At 43.7% G+C, this 11,962-nt stretch overlaps 2 protein-coding genes across 5 annotated transcripts in view; one reads left to right on the top strand and one right to left on the bottom strand.

The window, feature by feature from the left end:
• The first annotated feature begins 71 nt into the window (after positions 1-71).
• Positions 72-4,401, top strand: psmd6 (proteasome 26S subunit, non-ATPase 6). The gene is made up of 8 exons (XM_064306433.1): positions 72-303; positions 923-1,128; positions 1,346-1,491; positions 1,862-2,081; positions 2,265-2,373; positions 2,769-2,937; positions 3,495-3,572; positions 4,189-4,401. Exons 1-8 carry the CDS (start codon positions 159-161, stop codon positions 4,283-4,285), a joined length of 1,170 nt encoding a protein of 389 aa, XP_064162503.1. The 5' UTR covers positions 72-158; the 3' UTR covers positions 4,286-4,401.
• Positions 4,402-4,849: 448 nt separating this feature from the next.
• Positions 4,850-11,962, bottom strand: part of LOC135238488 (ataxin-7) — a 29,652-nt gene continuing 22,539 nt past the window's right edge. For all 4 annotated transcript variants that reach the window (XM_064306427.1, XM_064306428.1, XM_064306429.1 and 1 more), the window contains 3 exons: positions 10,454-10,575; positions 8,928-9,927; positions 4,850-8,429 (listed from right to left, as the gene is read on the bottom strand). In XM_064306427.1, coding sequence (XP_064162497.1) covers positions 8,412-8,429; positions 8,928-9,927; positions 10,454-10,575 — 1,140 coding nt within the window. In that variant the 3' untranslated portion in view covers positions 4,850-8,411. The remainder of the gene's footprint in view (positions 8,430-8,927; positions 9,928-10,453; positions 10,576-11,962) is intronic.

Genomic DNA, 11,962 nt, shown 5'->3' with positions numbered 1-11,962 from the left:
TAGCGGATGTTTTTTCTTTCAACCGGTGGATGGCAGTAGATGTGTATTGCATCAAGAGTGTCTTCTTGTTCTTGCGGTCGTTGGTGTGAATACGTCAGGGGCCCTTGTGTTTCCGCAGTTCATACAGCATTAGCTGCAAAACAAGAAGGATCGTGAAAATGCCGCTGGAAAATCTGGAAGAAGAGGGTTTGCCCAAAAACCCAGACCTGAGGATAGCACAACTGAAGTTTTTGCTCACTTTAGATGAACACCGACAAGATGCCAAAGTTAAAACGGAACTCATGGAAGCAATCAAAGAAAACAGTGAGTAGAAGAGATAACTGACAAAATCATTCATTTTGCGCTAGCTATCAGCTAGTTAGCGACAGCTAGATGTGCATCGTCACCAGGCCCGAAACTGATCCTGAGGCTCGATTAACTCGCACAGCCGTGGCCTAGGTATAGGATTGAGGCTTCAGTTCAGTAAGATAACGGAACATTAGGATGAAAATATCACTTAAGTGAAAAACCCAGCTCAGTTTTTGAAGCGTGCTTGATTTATATATTGTAATTGACTGATATTAAACTAGCTAGCTAGTTCGCTCAGACGCCGTTGACAGTTCATACGAGAATGAATCAGCTAAGTTTGAATCCTGCCGAAGGCTACATGCTTTGGAGGTTTATCGCTACAGATGCGCTAGTCACTTAAGTTTACAGTTTTGTCATTCAACGTTTAAATAGTGTTATTTAACTATTACTATAAGATCAACCACAGCTCCTCAGATTGATGGTTGGTATGAAGTCTGAATGGTTATAATTAGCTAGCTACAAGTTAGCCAGCACCATTTTGCTAGCGATTTGAATGCAGCTAGACAACAATAGCAAGCTAACCAGTCACTGAATGGCATAGTATGATTGTGGCTGATCCGTGTATGTTTTGTAGATATGGCACCGTACTACGAGGCCCTCTGCAAAGAGCTGAAATGGCAGGTGGACACGGATCTGCTGAGCAAAATGAAGAAGGCGAACGAGGAGGTGCAGAAACGCTTGGATGATGTTTTGGAGGACGCTGAAAAGAACCTCGGGGAGAGTGAAATTCGAGATGCTATGATGGCCAAAGCCGAATATCTCATCCGTATCGGCAATAAGGTAACTATCGGTACTTCTGCTCAGTAAATGCATTCTTCATCGTTTATGGAAGATTACCCAACAAGCTGTATGGTAGTAGCATAAATGTATTGTTAATATCAATATTTCAACCTTTTCGAATATGAAATGGGTGACGTGCCAAAAGGCATATTACTTTTACGTCGATGTGATATTCATTGTATTAACCCCCCTTCTATGCATTTCTGTGCTGTCGTAGGAAGGAGCCCTAACTGCTTTCAGAAAAACCTATGACAAGACTGTTGCCCTGGGACATCGACTAGATATAGTGTTCTATCTGCTTAGGATCGGGTTATTTTATATGGATAGTGACCTTATAACCCGGAACACTGAAAAGGCAAAAAGGTAAATTAAACAATAACACTTAACACCACAGCTTCTTCATGAAATCCTATATGATTCACCTTCAGCACTGAAAAATAGTTTTGCTTGTGCATTATATTGTAATTACAGTGTAATGTGAGATTTTCCTGCAAGGAGTTTTAAGTCACTGTTTGCTTGGCTTAAATCCCAGTGTTTTACTGCATTGAAATGACCCATTATGCAATAAGTTATACACTAAGTATTCTTTTAGGTCTGCTACTGAATTTTCTGATTTAATTACATTTTTTGTTGGCTCTGCCACACTTGTTTTGTGATGTACTGTGGATGACTTATTTTACATTTGTATTGGAAGTGGCTGTTGACCACATGCTAATAATCTATCTCACTGCAGCCTCATTGAAGAAGGTGGTGACTGGGATCGAAGGAATCGTCTGAAGGTGTACCAGGGTCTGTACTGTGTGGCCATCAGAGACTTCAGACAGGCAGCTGAGCTCTTCTTGGATACAGTGTCCACCTTCACCTCCTACGAGCTCATGGACTACAAAACGTTTGTCACGTACACCGTGTACGTCAGCATGATCGCCCTGAAGCGGCCTGACCTCAGGGAAAAGGTGAGCATGGGTGCTCGTACCACCCAGCTGTCGTATCTGATATTGGTTAGATTTTAATTGGACCACCTGTGTACCTCACGTTTACCTACGGTGTCTAACAAGTTTGTATTTGGTATGTGTATTTCTACTGGCTGGGTTTTGTCAGTAACGCCCGAGTTCTCGCGTCTGTCTCTGGTTTCCCAGGTGATCAAAGGGGCGGAGATCCTGGAGGTGCTGCACAGCCTGCCGGCCGTGCGCCAGTACCTGTTCTCACTGTACGAGTGCCGCTACTCTGTGTTCTTCCAGTCCCTGGGTGAGTCGCCACTCCCTCACGGCTGCATGTTTTCACTGTAAAACAATCACTTAGACAGAAAGACAAAGATGCACAAAGTGCTTCAAGGCAGCAATATAAAGAGAGGATTAAATAAGTGCTCAATAGCCAGACAAACTGTAGTAGAGGACTCCTAACCCACACGACTACACTGGAACTTGGCTGAAACAAGGGAAGCTGGGGCACACAGAGCTCAGAGTGAAAGACTGTTTAATGAATATTAATGACATTAAGCAGTGTCTGCAGCTCTGAGCTCTGTGTGCTCCAGCTTTCCTTATTTCGGGGTAGTCCCAGGGAAATTATCCAGGTCCCTTACTTTAGAATGATTTGGATAACTGCGTGTGTTCCACCCACTTAAGAGCTCCTCTCTCTTGCAGCCGCTGTAGAACAGGAGATGAAGAAGGACTGGCTTTTCGCTCCTCACTACCGCTACTACGTGCGAGAGATGCGCATCCTGGCCTACAGCCAGCTGCTGGAGTCCTACCGCTCACTGACCCTGGGCTACATGGCAGAAGCCTTCGGCGTCAGCACAGAGTTCATTGACCAGTGAGTGCCCTTGTCCACATTAACGTATTATGCTACGTCCATGTAGCACAGGGGTGCTAAATCGCAGTCTTAAGAGGACCAGTGTCTGCAGGTTTTTTTGTTTTTATTTTTGTTTCCTTTCAATCTGCAGCCTGTTTAGGCTTCGGGGAAAAATGTGCAGACCTTTAGCTGAATTGTGACTGGATGAATTGCATAAGGATTAAAAAGCACCAAAAACCAGCAGACACTGCAGAGACTGACACCCCTTTTATAACTGATGCTCTTATCCAGAAACCTGAAAAACAAAGTACATTGAGTAAGTTAATAAAAGCACAACTAATAAAGAAAAGGAGACTTAACACACTTGGATCCTTTAACAGTATAACAAGAAGTTCTAGAATCTTCTGTTGGCAAATTCAAATATCCACTAAAACACCCTCCCTCAAAGTGACCTGGAGTGAAGTAGTGTTCAGTGGAGGATTTATATATATACATAATTATTATAATATTTTTTTTTGGGAGTGACAATCAAGGATCAAAGTTTTAATGAACTTTTTTCTTCTTTTTTTTTTTTTAAGGGAACTCTCGCGCTTCATTGCAGCCGGGCGACTGCACTGCAAGATTGATAAAGTGAACGAGATCGTGGAAACAAACAGGTTCAGTATAATAAAATGCTCAAGTGTTCCATAGGATGTCATTTTTGCTTCCTGTAACTATAAGGGATACCTGGCTAAAGGCTCATGCATTTATAGGAAGAATTTTGCATGCAGAAATGTGACGTTAGCCAAAATTTCTAACTTCGTAGTACAGCACATGGTACGAGTGTTAAAGGATAATTGTTTTTTTTCAACCTGGGTCTTATTTTCATAGTATTTTCAGAAAACCAAGAAACTCAACAATTAAGCAAATGTGTAAAATACTATTAGAACCAATAGTATTGATGGAAAATACGACCCAGGTTGAAAAAAACAGAATTATCCTTTAAGCCTGCTCTGCCTGAAAAACAAGAAATAAGTAACTCCGCTATTTTTTTCCCCAGAGTTATGCTGATGTAGGTCCAGTTGAAGGTTTAGTCTGAGGTTTTTCTAGATGTTTTATAATTTTATTTACTCAAGCTTGAATCAAAATGTCCACAGTAGTAAAGGTACAATGGTCACCGAACATTTTTTGTTGAAATGTGCTGGATGAGAGTAGATGGCCATGTCAAGCTCAGGTTTGTTCACTAAAACCTTTTTTTTTTTTTTTTCCCCCACCTTCCTTTTTCATCACCAGGCCTGACAGCAAGAATTGGCAGTACCAGGAAACTATAAAGAAAGGAGATCTGCTCCTGAACAGGGTCCAGAAACTGTCCAGGGTCATCAACATGTGATCAAAACCTCTTCGTCCTTTGAGATGCGAACGAGTGAAATGTTATGTTAGTTTGTCTGAACATGTACTCTCCCAATTAAGCATTTATATGTATATAATAAATGTTCATTTCACAAAGTGTCCACCTTTTTCATAGATAAAATCAATTGTATTGTTATTTTTAACATTAACTGAACAGTGCCCTTTTGGGGGAAGTTTAGCTGTGGACTTTAGAAGCAAAGAACATACACGCTGCATTCATTTCACATTTCATTATTTTGAGTATTTTAATAACTTTGTTGCTGCAAACAAATCAGATTGCCAAGAGGAACCCCTGATTGTAGGGATGTATTCGTGACATAACAGAAATTTTTCCTCAGTATAGTTATATGTATACTGTGGTAGGCTGAGGTCTGGCATTTTAAATGCTGGTAAACATTAGTGTTCTTGAACGTGACTGATCGAAGCGTTTACTTTCTTTTATGGTGTCATTTTAAAACCGGTGACATGCCAGTGTTAGCCCCGGAAACTGAGAGGACCAAGTTTGAACAGAAAAACCGCACCACAGAGAAGAAGCCCAGGCAGGTTTTCCGTATAAATAACTGTATAAATTATTTTTATTTACAGAAACCTGTTACAAAACAAATAGACTATACAATCTTTTTCTTTAAATATTAAGTAAATTTCCTAATGTCCTACTACATTTGTTCATGAATTACATAGCAGCCAACAAAAAGTCCAGCTGATCAAATGCATTTGATTATGTATACAAAAAAAAAAAAACTACACGCTTTTACAAAGGAGTTTGCATGTATAACCATTCCCCATAGGCAAGCTGCTTTCTGTCTGATTCACATTACACACCTGTAGTGCTTAATTAAACAGTATCTTTGTATAGTTTGTGGAAATGTATGCGGAATTGCCGCAGGAGTTTGACTGTAAAGGGAAAACCAAATGTCTTCACATTGTTCCCTACAAATATTTTGTTCTAATCAACAGACCAGAGAACCTTTAAACACTCGGGTAACGTATAGCAATTTGGGAAGAAACCTGGATTACAGTTCAACAGTAGTCAATATCAATACCAGATTTAACAGAAGAAATAAGAATATTACCCAGGTTTCTCAAAACTAGACTAGTCAGGTCTGTACAACAAGCGCCTGTAATTTAAGCTAGCCGACATCAAGATTTTTACCACAATCTAGGACCCAACTGCAAGTGTAAAAAGCAAGCTCCTAATCCATTTTAAACATTCAAGTCACATAAAACAAACCAAGAGCGGTCCTTAAACAGTCATAGTGTGTAACTAATTCAGGCACTTTTTTCATAATTTCCTAAAACCTGCAAATTAAATACAGTTAAAAGCAGTGTTTCAAATTAAAATTTTGGCAACGACGATTCAAGCAGCTGCAAGGTATTTTAAAGTGTTATTTTTTTCCTCCATCTTGTAATTGCCCTATTCCCAAGACCTTAAAGGGAAAGTGTTGCCAAAAAAATAAATTTCAAGACACCACCCATACAATTTCTCCTAATTATTAGAAACCAAATTTTGTACAACATATCTTGCGAGTAGGACATTCCAGAGGCTGAGTTGGTCACATTGGATCGAATATTTCAGTGTATCAGAAGCAACATGCAAACATGATAAAAAGACCTTCCACAATTAAAATGCATTTGCTATCCCATAAGCTGCACTTCAGTGACAACACTTCACCTTTCAAGGATCCAAGTGCGTGTTTTAAGAGATGTCCTATGTGTTTGTTATAGGCATATTGCGTTATTGGCTTGGCAGTGAACCACTTCAAAACAATAAAGTCTTGTTATTCATTTACTAAATAAATAAATAATGATGATCTCAATTGTACCAAAATTGTATAAGAAAAAAATGCCTGTGCAAAAATACATATTTAAATATGTACAATTTGTTTTAACAAAATATGTATTCTGAAATCGGGATACTTCAATACCTGTATAATACATACGAGAAAGCTAAAATAATAGATACAAAATTGACTCCGCTCTACAGCTACGTTTTGCTGTGTGACATCAATAGGGTTAAGAAATCTACAGGAGTTACAATGGTACAATAGTAGATAGTAGCCATAGTGTGAAAATACCTCACCCAAGTGACTTCTTAAAACAGTTTACCAACAAAAAGTTTCACTCAAATTTTGTTCGAAAAACTATTGGAAAAAAATCCAGTCAAGCAAAAACATGGGTAATGAGGAACCCATAAAAAGAGCAAAATCCCTCTGGCTTTCAGTTCAGATCACAGAATTCATCGTGAAGAAATGTCACTGGAAAGTGGAAGTATAGTAAAGCCAAGTATACCCAGATGTGTAGGGTAACTGTAGTGATGTTGGGCTCAGGGCAAGGGGCATTGCCTCTAAAATGCCTACCACTTCTGGCCAGTTGAAGAGGGAAAAATGAACAAAAATAATCTTTATCTACTTATAAATAGTGGCTTTCGGTTTGGTCAGTACCATTCACAGTTGGGAGTCTCTTGTAGTTTGTGATGTGGGTGCTCATTTTGCATTAATAAAAAAAGGAAAGGAAAAAAAAATCCATCCAGTATTTCATGACCTAAATACACAGAAGCGGCTGAACATATGAACATATCATTCAAGGAAATCGAGTTAATTTATTCCAGTTATTCTATACTCTTGTCACATGATTAGTGTTTGTGCTAATTATCAAAGTGCAATGCATTTGCTTCTTTATCCAAGTTAAAGTATGTTTGCCAAAACTAATGACTTAAAGGACAAGTCCAGTTAGAATCTACCTTATTATATATTTTATAACATGTATCAAAGACTTAATTAAGTGTGGTGCCAAAGCTACACAAACTCCAGAACCTACCCTCCTCCCATGATGCAACACTGCTTCCCAGTGTCTACAGTGATGACGATTGTAAAAGATACTCATTTCCAATAGAAAATTGTTCCCACAGTCAATTCCTTCATATAAATACTCAGAAGACTATCTACACCCTGGTTAATGGTCATTTAATCGGACCGGTTGCTTCTAGATTCACCAATTTTTTGCTAGTTTGTGCACAAGATATGTCCACACATTACGTATTTAACAAAATAAAAGAATACAGATTTTAACCAGACTTGTCCTTTAAACCTCTGGAGGAAAGGAGTCATTCTCCCCCTAACATTGTTCTGTGATAACAGCAGTTAAGATTTGGTCTTCAAAGGAATTAACACACTAGTCACCAAACCATGAAACAGGTCTAATTGCATTCGTAGAGAGAGGAAATGCGAGTGCCAGTGATAGCTTCCAATTTCCCTCCTTGCATAAGCCCACGTTTGAGGAATCACCAGGGACCATGTTGGATGAATCTTGAGATTTGAAGGACTACTCCCTACGCTGCCAACCGCATGGATCCCAGGCAACTTTCCGCTTACTCAGGCACCCATCAGACACGACTAAACCAAGCGCAATCTTTCACAACGGTTTAAACACCTCCCAATTAACCGAGTCTAAACAGCTTGGCGATCTTGGACAAACAGCATCTGTGCCCATGTTATGATAAAAAGATAAGAGTTAAAAAATAAAAAAGTCAGTGATTGTGTATGAAATGTGGGAACTCCTGACAAGTTTCTTACCACTACCTTAGGTTTTTTTCCCCCAGTAGTTTAGCAGAATCTGACCTGACGAACACATGCAATGTGCACTTGCATCCATACTACGAAGAAGAGATTGGTAGAAACCCACGTGTTTTACCGAAGGTAACAACTGAAGTCATTTTCCCCAGCGCGACATCTGGATGCGGGTGCAGCGCTGCATGAACCAGCCCTTATCTGTACCATAGAACGTTGTGTGAGGTCACTGAGCAGAGTCCTCCAAAGGAAGACCTCACAGACCAGCGGTCCACTGTAACACTGATAGGAGCATCAACCCCCACCCATCAACCCCCCCCCCCCCCCAACCCCCGCCCCTTCCCGTGTACACGGTGTCCCCTGTGCCAGCACGGCTTCGGGGAATTTCCGTGATGTCACCGACTGTCCGGTGGGATCTCCACCCCTGAGGATCTTGGGAAGCTGAGATTAACACAAAAGGCCTCGTGCAGTTCAGAGTAACACAGCTGGTACTGTTCTGCTTACATTGTCCGGTTCTGTGCAGAGAGGCCCATACAACTGTCAGGGACGTGCCTTTGGCTGGAGGAGACAGAAAACAAGAACATGCTTTGTTTAATAAAGATCTCAAACAGCACTTTATAAGTGACCTTGTCTTACTGTTGGCCCTTGCAAGTTCTTCATCCGACATCCACAAATGGCTCTGCCAATTAACAGTCTTGATGAAGTGGAATAGTTACAAACAGTCACAGCATGACCTCTGTTCCATGTTCAATCACTGCAATGCATGTACTGCCTTTATACACCTTACTAAACATCACAGCATAAAATTAGTCAAACTGGTTTAAAACACTCTGACATATGGCCAAAACAGAACGTGGGTAATTTCTGATCTGGGTTAACTGCATTGCCCTGCAGTCTTGGGGTGGAGCTTTTGAAGCCACACACAAACATGGGCCAGAATGGTGGTCATTACAAGTTAAGGGACGTAGTGAAGAAGACACAGTGAGATGCCCCTGAGGATCAGAGTGGGCTTTCTCACAGCTTAGCCGTGAGGCTGTGAGGACCGGCGCAGCCCACCTGTTGTATGAGTGAGTTGTTGGGGAGTCCTTGCGTCCCTGGGATGGCCCGGCCGTGCTTGCCGTGGATGTTGTTGACGACGGGCGGCCTGGCCATTTTGGGCCGACCGGGTCCCGGGCCGCCCCCTCCTCCTCCGGCGCCGCCGCTGTTGATGCCGCTGGACCCGGGGGAGCCCTTGCGCCTCTTCCCCTCCAGCCGGCCGTCCAGCGGAGCATGGCCGTGCCCGTGCGAGAAGCCGGGCTGCTCGGCGGCCTGGTGCACGAAGGGCCCCAGGGACAGCGTGGAGTCGCTGCTGTTCATCACCACGCTCATGCGCTTGATGGACTCGGCCGGGGTCCCGCACGGGGGGCCCCTCCCTGATTGGTCCTGCTTGAGGCTGAGAGAGTTCGTCCTGCCGGGGGCGCAGTTGAGCCCCACGCTGTGGACGCCGCTGTGAGATGAGGAGGAGGACGAGGAAGAGGACGCGAGCGACGGGTGAAACACGCTCCCTGAGCCGCCCGAGTTCATCACACAGTTTCTCTTCAAGGACAAGGATGAGGAGGAGGAGGAGGACGACTCGGTGGAGTAGGGGGCGTGGGAGGGCAGCGGGGAGCTGTTCTTCCTCTTCTTGCCCATGCTGATGCTGCCGCTGCTGTTGGAGTTGGCGATGGGGACGGGGGTCTCGCGGGACCTGAAGGGCTTGCTGCTGGGCCGGGCCTTGGGGCCCCTGCTGGAAAGGGGGGAGGGGACGGCCGAGTGGCCCGAAGGCATCTGGGGCGACGAAGACACTTGTCTGGACAGTGAGTTGTAGGCTGGGTGCTCGGCGGGGCTGAGCGGGGAGGCGCGGGCGTTCAGCGTCGTCCCGTACGACAGGGACTGCGCGTAGGAGGGCGAGGACACAGCGGAGGTCGGGCTGAGGAACCCCGTGGCGTTGGCGTTGGTGTGGGACGCGGGCAGGGAGTTTGTGCTTGTCTTGTGATGCGCATTGGAGGAGGAGATCTCTGAGGCTGGGGGAATTTTCCTGGGAAAGCAGAAAAGCAAAGCCGGACTGATTATGTCCTCCCACCATTTTTAACTGTTACAGCCCCTTAGTGACTCAGTTGAACCTCCGTTATAAAAAACAGTTGTGGTGAAATAAGCATGTAAGTAAGCAGAGGTCCTATTTGTGCTGGACTTCCTGCTGAACACTTGCGTAAGGCACCTAAACCAGGGATTAGAAACAGTTTAGTGAACGAAAGCGATAAACGAAAACAAAATTTTTCATGGAACAAAAATTGAAAACAAAATCACTTAAGTGTGCTGGAGGGAAAACAATATTTTAAGAGTATGTATAAACCAGTTAATAGCATTGTATTTCATTCCAGATAGTGATCTACGCTCCTAATCCCTGATCTAAGCATTAAGGCCACTATACACACTGCATACAACACACAGACCTGTGTTTGTATTGGTCTACAAACACAGACTTGAAAACATCTGTAAGCAGAATACATGAAGTCCAAGCAAAAAAACAAAACAAAACAAACCTCGAAACAAAAGCCACTTACTTCCACATCTGAGAATTGACGTGCTTGTCCACCATGGCGTTGAGCACGCACCGAACTCGATCCCAACGTCGGTCAAACGCATAGCAGCTTCTCCCAAACAGTCGACTCCCAAACGAACAAATCTGCGTGGGAAAACGTGGCCTGTATTAATGTGTGGATCTCCACTTCCTGGTGTGGGAGGAGTGTAGAATCGCCTGCAGGTAAGCGCTCAGCTGGGTCATTTTTCAGATGCATCACTGCTTTAAAAACCATAGCCTGGAGAGCCAGGAGCTCACTCCACAGTCTGAGGGAAAGACTAGTGACGCACTATTCTGCAGGAGCAAACTATAAAAAGCCTCTAAATATCCCTCCTGTGTATAGTGAGTTTAATCTTAATCAGGGCTACCCAGTCCATTCTTTCATTGCATTTTATAGGACAGTGGACCCTCCACCCTCCTTTCCTTTTCTTTGCTCCATTCAGGCAGAAGGCACCACAGATGAGTGCCATGCCAGAGACTGGCCCCCGGCCGGGGCGGGGGGAGGGGCGGTCGCATATGGCCGAGCGCCGGCTGCCCTACGGACTGCGCCACACATCTTGCCAGTTCCTTGAATTTTAAACCCAACTTGGCCTCGCCACAGTCGTGCCTGTTGTGTCACTTGCACCTGCGCACAAGCCCTGCAGCTGAAGTGTGTGCAACGCACACATCCACAAACCAGTGGCTCTGTGTCTTGTGCGTTTGGGTGCAGCTCATGCAGCGGTAACCGGAGCAACCCTGGCTGAATGAAACCCACCATGACCCTGGCAGGAAAGCCAGATGTGTTCCGCTTGTGTAGATTCCCAGCTGTAGCCGGTTGCTGACAGCCCTGGCTCAAGGCTGCAGTGTCGGGCCAAATGGGCCTAGCCTGCACTCCAGGGAAGTGCCTACACTAGACTTACCCAACAGTACTGCAATCTCCAATGCCATCTTTGGAGACCTATCTTCTGCAGCTTGACTACTGTTCCAGCCAACACCTTACCATGCCATCACATTAAAATGTACACGTCTGACGATAAAAAGAGTTTTCACTGCTGCAATCTCAAGTATTTGCAGTATGTTCTCATTAAAAATAAAAAATACACTCCCGAGCTTCAACAGGTTCAAAATGTTCCGACGGAAAACGGCAACATCCCAGCCGAGAGCAGCGATTTTGGAACCGCTGACATTTTCAGCAGCTTGGCCATCAGTCAGAATTACTCACTGCAGGTAATAATCAGACTGCCAGGGAAACAGGTTCAATCATTTAAAAACAGAACAACTGGTTCTGTGCAACAGTTAACCGAATCATTTCACAGAAGGCCAAATTGATTTACAATGCACTTGACGGTACATAACATTAACAAAGTTTCAAAATGCCCAGAGAGAAAAAGAGAGACTAGATTTCAACGTTTCAACGTTTCTACAAGAAGAAAAAAAAAACTTTCCCAATTGGACCCCTTGACTAGGTGTGGAATAATACAGAATAAAACATTAAGTGGAGCGGAGCTCTGGA

The sequence above is a fragment of the Anguilla rostrata genome, chromosome 13, assembly GCF_018555375.3.
Source record: "Anguilla rostrata isolate EN2019 chromosome 13, ASM1855537v3, whole genome shotgun sequence".
Lineage (NCBI taxonomy): Eukaryota > Metazoa > Chordata > Actinopteri > Anguilliformes > Anguillidae > Anguilla > Anguilla rostrata.
The sequence above is the reverse complement of the archived record's forward strand: the minus strand, read 5'-3'. Positions and strand labels throughout refer to the sequence as shown.

Bases quoted from the DNA above. Each gene is read 5' to 3' on its own strand.
- psmd6 (XM_064306433.1), top strand. From the start codon at position 159: ATGCCGCTGGAAAATCTGGAAGAAGAGGGTTTGCCCAAAAACCCAGAC. The intron at 304-922 runs GTGAGTAGAAGA...TATGTTTTGTAG, and splicing joins GGAAGCAATCAAAGAAAACA to ATATGGCACCGTACTACGAG. The intron at 3,573-4,188 runs GTTCAGTATAAT...TTTCATCACCAG, and splicing joins GAGATCGTGGAAACAAACAG to GCCTGACAGCAAGAATTGGC.